The sequence below is a fragment of the Gordionus sp. m RMFG-2023 genome, chromosome 1 (genome assembly GCF_954871325.1).
Source record: "Gordionus sp. m RMFG-2023 chromosome 1, tfGorSpeb1-WG-v2, whole genome shotgun sequence".
NCBI lineage: Eukaryota > Metazoa > Nematomorpha > Gordioida > Chordodea > Parachordodidae > Gordionus > Gordionus sp. m RMFG-2023.
The window spans coordinates 90,476,864-90,483,586 of record NC_088775.1 but is presented as its reverse complement, the minus strand read 5'-3'; the positions used below and the strand labels follow the sequence as shown (position 1 = coordinate 90,483,586).

Genomic DNA, 6,723 nt, shown 5'->3' with positions numbered 1-6,723 from the left:
AGAGTATATATATATATACATCAAAAACTTGAATAATTGAATTCGATTAAAGAATTTAAAAGATTATCAAATTAAATAAAAATTTCTATTGAAGAATATATTTCCTAATGTTCCGTCATTTTTCTATAATTTAAAATCGGTCATTTGACGTTTGTTATAAATTTCCCAAAATGAAATTAGATTTGTTGGCTAATAAGATTGATAAAAATAAAAAGGCCAGACAATCTCAATATAAGAAAAGAAACTCGTTAGCCTTTGCAATCAATCAGGTCAAAGATTTATTAGACAATCAAGATTTAAAAAATATTCAAGTTGTAAATGATGAGCAAACCACAGAAAATATTGAAATTACTAATGAACAAATCCATCAAAATGTTAATGATAGTCTCGTAAACGTAGTATCCTTAAAATATAACTCCGATTGCACTAAAAACAGTAGCTTTATAGATACAATAGATATTGATAATCCTGATTTAAGTTCAACAAATTTTAACTTATCCAAATATTGGGTGCAGAGATACCATCTTTTTTCTAAGTTTGATGAAGGAATTAAAATGGATGAAGGTCTATTTTTATATGTTTTTGTTCCTTATAAAATTATTTTAAGAGAGTTGGTTTTCTGTATGCCACGAAAAAATTGCTAACCATATCACATCTAGGTCCCAAGATGATATATTTATAGATGTGTGTTGTGGTGTTGGGAGTACATGTATTCAAGCAGCAAATCATTTTTTATTTGGTATTATTATAGGTTATATTTAAATAATCAAATTTTATTAGTTTTTGGGGTAGATATTGATCCTATCAAATTAGAAGCAGCAAAAATAAATGCAGAGATATATAATGTTGCAAATTATATTGATTTTATACAGGCTGACTTTAGAATTCTTTTTGAAAGAGGTTTTAGAAGACCATTCATTGATGTCATATATGTAGATGTACCATGGGGTGGTCCTAATTATCTTGCTAATACTTCTATAGATTGTTGTGATCCTAATTTTTCAATAATAAACCTCCCTAATGCATACCATTTATGCAAAACTCACCAAAAATCAAAACAAATTATGTTTAGTCTACCAAGAAATACATCATTAAAATCAGTAAAAATATTTAAATAAATAAATGTATTTTATTTTATTTAAGATAGGGCAATTATTTAGAAATGAACCTTTTGAAATAGAGAAAAATTATCTAAAAAACGCTTTTAAAAGAATTACAGTTTACACAGGGGATTTAATAAATGATCCTAATGATAAAAAATATGTAAATAACATTCCAAATGAAGAATTAAAGAATCCACCCAAGACTGTATATAAAAATGTTAAAGAACCTAGTAAAGATATTAAATTTGATGATAATGAAAGAGAAAATGAATATTATGACATTTGCCAGTATGAGACAGATGATGTTTTTAGTGTGATAAATTCTTCTAAAAGTACCAAAAATTCTATTAACAAAAGAAAATTACCTGAACTAAACCAAGAAGATCCTTTTAGTAAAGAATTATTGGATTTACAAAATTTAATGAAACCCTCAAATATCAAAAAATTAATATAAAAATTACAAAGCATTTTTTTGTTATGCTTAATATATTTGAATTTGCCTTATTGAATAAAAATTTATTTATTTTTTCAATATACAATAAATACAAAATAGAATGACTAAGGTATTTAGGTAGGGGGAAATTGTTATACTTGATTATGTATAAAAGATTCTTGAAATCAGAATAAGTGTCGATTTAAAGAGCTTATTCTGTAAATGCTTACTCTGAGCTGATTAATGTTATATAATCATTCCTACATATAAAATTTTTCCATTCTCAATTTTAAAATGATGCATTTTCAAAATTTTATATAAATTCAAATGATTTTTTGAATTATTTTTTTTTTAAACTATTTGATATTAAAATTATAGGAGATTTCAAAAAAAAATATTCTCACTTAGATAATATTTAATAAGGATTACTTTTTATAGCAACTTTCGATAATATATAAGGAACATTTGTTGATTATACAAAATTTCAAATATTCCTTCATTTTACCATTAAATTTTATGAACATACTATCATAAAATTTTTAAAAAAATCTTAGTGGCCAATAACTTTTAATTTTGAAATTGCTATATTTGTGAAAATTTTTCAGGTTTAAATTTTATACCTTCGGAGATATCAGGCAAAATGCCACCTTTCATATAATTAATGTTTGAGAATAATAAATTATGTAGAGTTGACTCCTTTACCCCGATGAAAAAAATTATAGAGGTGACGTTTCACTTTAAGGCCATTGGCGTCTCGTCGATTTTCACGCCACAGTTTATATTGGCAGCGGTTTTCTATTTTTTTTTCTTAATTGTTTTTAAAAAAAAAATTTATGAACATTAAAATTTAATCATTTATTTGAAATAAGATTTATTTTTCCAATATTATAATATGATAAATTAAATAATTATATTCATGCATAAAAAATAATTTTATTTTAAAGTGGAAGAACATATTGAGGATCTTGTCGAGTTTGAGATTAGCCACCCCAGCTACAAAAAAATTCACGCTCACTTAGAATGGTCGTAGCTGGAACTTGGGATGTAAATCTCGGAGAAGAAGGGAAAATTTCATTTTAAAAAAATTATTTTTAGAGATCAATATTTTTCATGTAAATAATTTTAATTATTTAATTCCTTTTCTTCGTTCGAAAATGAAAGATTCCAGACCTCTAAAATCGACTAATTTGCCATTTGTTCACACAGCTAGTGTTGTTAAAAAGTCAGATTCGGCTCGGTTTTAAAAAACCGGCCCGATTAAGATTATAATCGAAATAGCATTATGTAAGCTTAAAGATTTTGCTCATAGCTGGTAGAAATACTTGGAACATCAATCAGTCATATCTCGATGGTATTATTTTGGCTAAAAATTTTAATCAGGCTGTTTTGAAAAATCGACCCTAAATCAGGTTTTTATTCAACAGTATACTCGCGACATCATATAGTTATCCTGGTTCAATAATATTTTGAATCATTCATCAATTTTATTGTCTTTAAAATTAAATTAACAATATCTTGGGTCAAGTTTATTAGCAAGGTTATGTATTGTTCTATCTCTATAATTTTTTTCCGTAAGAGATTTCCTTGATATGAATAAATGCTAGAAATTAAGTCAATTAGCTCTAATTTTGTTATTTGTATTTGCAAATCAAATTCTAAATTTTTGGAACATTAAAAATAGTATTTAATTTTGATACATACTCCCAGACATTTATATCATTCCCCATATGGAATTTTCGACTTAACTTTATCAAAAATTTTGACATCTTGAAGCAATCCCTTTTTAATTTGCTAAAGAATCTTCCCCACCTTCCCATTAGTTTTTTTATACCTAGATTCTTGCACATCTTTAAAGCTTTTGAATTAAAACTTAAACATTTATCAAATTTTTTTTTCAGTTCTAAAGTTTTATGATTTTAATAAGTCTTTTGCCTTTTTACAAGCTTACACCAAGAATTACTTGGATTTTCACTCCTTTCCCCTCCCCATTTAATGGCAATTGCTTGTCCTTTGATCTGGATATCTTTTAATGACTATTTCCTTGCTTATAGAGTTAAGCAATCCACTTCTAGATTTTTTCTGTTTATCATATCTAGGTAATTAATGGGTTAAACTTTTAAAATACGTTTAAATAATATTCAAAGAGTTATTTGAAGCAAAATTACAAGCAATTTGTAAGTGATGAATTTTGAAAATTATTATTTTTTTAAATCGCAATAAAAAAACTTGATATTTAATATTACGATTTAAACCAAATTGATTTTTATTTTCCATATTTTGTTTTTTGCATTATAATGTTATTTATAATAGAAAAATATTGGTCATATAATTAAACGTTAAAATATTAGTTGATTTTGTTATTAAATATTTTCTTCAGAGCCACTATCATTCTGAGTGAGAATACTATTTTTTTCAATTTCACGATGGTCTTCATCATCAGATGACACAGTGTTTTCACCTGCTAATGAATCGTTCTTCGATATTCTATTACTAGTGTTTGGTTTATTTGAATAAATATCTACTGATTGTTTCTGGTCAGGTACGGAAGCCATTAATTTTTCAAGAAAGTTCCATCTCGGATTTTGTAAGGTAGATTCTTTTCTGTCAAAATAATAATTTAGAAAACAATATTGGAAAATATTGAAATCTCCATTTTTAACAAAAATAAAATAAAATAAGCTTTATAAAGATAGAAAAAGAAATTAAAGTTATAGGTAAGAAAGTAAGGGTTGTTAAAAAGCCAGATTCGGGTCAATTCTTAAATATGATATGATTAAGAATTTAGCCAAAATAATCTTATTTAAGACTGGAGATTTTGCTCAAAGATGGCAAAAAGGTTTAGATACCTGTCAAACCTCGAGAGTATATAATATCATTTTTGCTAAGATCTAAATCTGGCTGTTTTTAAAATTGAACCAAAGCGGGCTTTTTAACAACCCCATGTATAAGGCCTTTATAGTAAGTGTGATTTGCTTAATTAATTGCTCCTCTAATCCAATTAGAAAGAAAAAATATAGGTTTTATTTTTAATAGTGTACTGATACTTTTTTTCAGACAAGAATTATTTTTTTAAATATAGTTTATTGGCCAATATTATTAAATTTATTTATTAGATCCAATAAAAGTGTGTCTTAATTAAAAATAATTTTTTAATTTATTGATATTTAAGTAAATATGTTTAGGCATTAATTAAGTATACTAGGCATAAATTAAGTATTCTTATATAATTGAAGCGATTGTTTTTTTAAAAAAAACTAACCAGATTAAATGAAATATAAAAATCATTTATTTTAATAATGCATATAAATTTTTAAATTTAATAAATTTTACAAAAATTCTAGAAACTTATATAGATTATAAAATAACTAGGGATTCTAATTTCTAAATGATAGATGGACTTTTGATATATAAAATGATTAAAACAATTATCAATGTTTATACTTTTTTATTGATATTAATGAATAAATAAACCTATATGAAAATTTAATTAATATTTGAAAATAGTATATTTTTAAATGACTTATTTTATGGTATAATAAAACTAGGACCTATTAAATATATATCAAGGCAATACAGATTAGGGCAATACCAATTTATTATTAGATTAACCTCCAAAAAGTGGTATCAGTACACCCCTAAATTATAATGGATTGTAAATAATATTTAAAAAAATATTTTGTTTTAAATATACAAAATAAATTTATTACTTTATATGTCTAAAAAAATATAAATATCCTTGATTACATTTATTTAGAAATATTATTTAGATATAACTTACACAAGTTGTGGTGATAAGGTTTTAACCCTTTGATTTGGATTTTTATCAACAATATCCAATAAAAAACATTTCAAAAATGATTCCAAAGCTTGAGCTATTAAAATAGGATAAATATTTATATATTTTTATTTACATATAACTATAGGAACAGTAGAAGCTACCTTCCCAATATTTTCATCAAGTTGCATTATTTTTTTAATTTTTGCCTATCAATTATCATTATTATAATAAAATATTTATTGATTAAAACTGCTGGAAATCTTGAATCAAACTTTTTCCTTTTACTAGGCATGATAAGGAATTTTGATAAAATAAGAAGATTTTTGCCTGGCTAACAAATAATGTATTTATGGATTACACTGCTGGAATCATTTGTTAGTCATGACTAAATTTTGATAAAATAAGAAGATTGTCGTCTGTCATTGTATACTGAGTTAATGTAAAAATCGAACTGATCAAATACAATTATAAAATATTTACACTATAAAAAAAATATTTAAAAGTTAAGAAATATTAAAAAATTTAATAGAACTGTCCAATTACATAATCAATTTAACTTACATTTTATTTAAAAAAAATAAAGGCTAAATAGACTAAAAGTTTTAACAAAATTTTTATATTTTACATAGGTGATATAAGATTAAACAGGCGCGTAACTATGCCATCCTATACCTCCATCAGAGTTGTACATTTGCTCAAAATAAAAAGATCTTCAAAGATCTAGATCTTTGAAGATCGTAAAATTTGAAGATCTTTTACTTTTAAAAAATTTTGAGCAACGATCTTCAAAGATCGAGATCTTTTGAAGATCTTTTATTTTTAAAAATTTTTTAACAGCGATCTTCAAAGATCTAGATCTTTGAAGATCTTTTATTTAAAAATATTTTTGATCAACGATCTTCAAAGATCTTCATATTTTATAATGTTTTATTTTTTTGATATTATTTTTTGAAGTAAATGGATTAGTAAGCATAAGCATGTTAAATTAAAATAAAAATTTAATAAAGATGTACCGACAATTTTCATAATCGTTATTTTAAACTTTTTTCGACATATATGGGTAAAAAAAAATTTATATAAAAAAAAATTTATATTATAATTTCAATGAAGATGTAATGTATTAAAAAGTGGAAATTGTAATAATCGTTATTTTTAACTTATTTGATTTATTATATCCTAAATTAAATAGGTTATAATTTTTAATATTAAGATGTAAAAATAAAATTTCAATGAAGATGTACCATAGAAAAGTGACAATTGTTATAATCGTTATTTTTGAAAATTTTTTTAAAGCATAGCATAGATTTTATATTGTTAACATGTTAAATTAAAATTTCTGTGAAGATGAACCACAGGAAAGTGACAATTATCATAATCGTTATTATTGAACTTTTTTAAATTTTTTAAAG

General features: G+C 23.9%; 2 protein-coding genes across 3 annotated transcripts; one reads left to right on the top strand and one right to left on the bottom strand.

Moving 5' to 3' along the window:
• The first annotated feature begins 149 nt into the window (after positions 1-149).
• LOC135931883 (trimethylguanosine synthase-like) lies at positions 150-1,598 on the top strand. Its single transcript, XM_065469191.1, has 4 exons — positions 150-564; positions 608-739; positions 781-1,100; positions 1,144-1,598. The coding sequence occupies exons 1-4, from the start codon at positions 171-173 to the stop codon at positions 1,555-1,557; spliced, it is 1,260 nt and encodes a 419-aa protein (XP_065325263.1). The 5' UTR covers positions 150-170; the 3' UTR covers positions 1,558-1,598.
• Positions 1,599-3,793: 2,195 nt separating this feature from the next.
• On the bottom strand, positions 3,794-5,728 carry LOC135931998 (dr1-associated corepressor-like). 2 transcript variants are annotated; one of them, XM_065469324.1, is made up of 5 exons: positions 5,565-5,728; positions 5,448-5,520; positions 5,315-5,408; positions 4,059-4,137; positions 3,794-4,020 (listed from the first exon to the last, which is right to left on the bottom strand). In XM_065469324.1, exons 1-5 carry the CDS (start codon positions 5,604-5,606, stop codon positions 3,991-3,993), a joined length of 318 nt encoding a protein of 105 aa, XP_065325396.1. In that variant the 5' UTR covers positions 5,607-5,728; the 3' UTR covers positions 3,794-3,990. The 2 variants fall into 2 exon arrangements, with proteins under 2 accessions (XP_065325396.1, XP_065325394.1); XM_065469322.1 differs by having other exon boundaries at positions 3,794-4,137; positions 5,565-5,720.
• Positions 5,729-6,723: the final 995 nt, after the last annotated feature.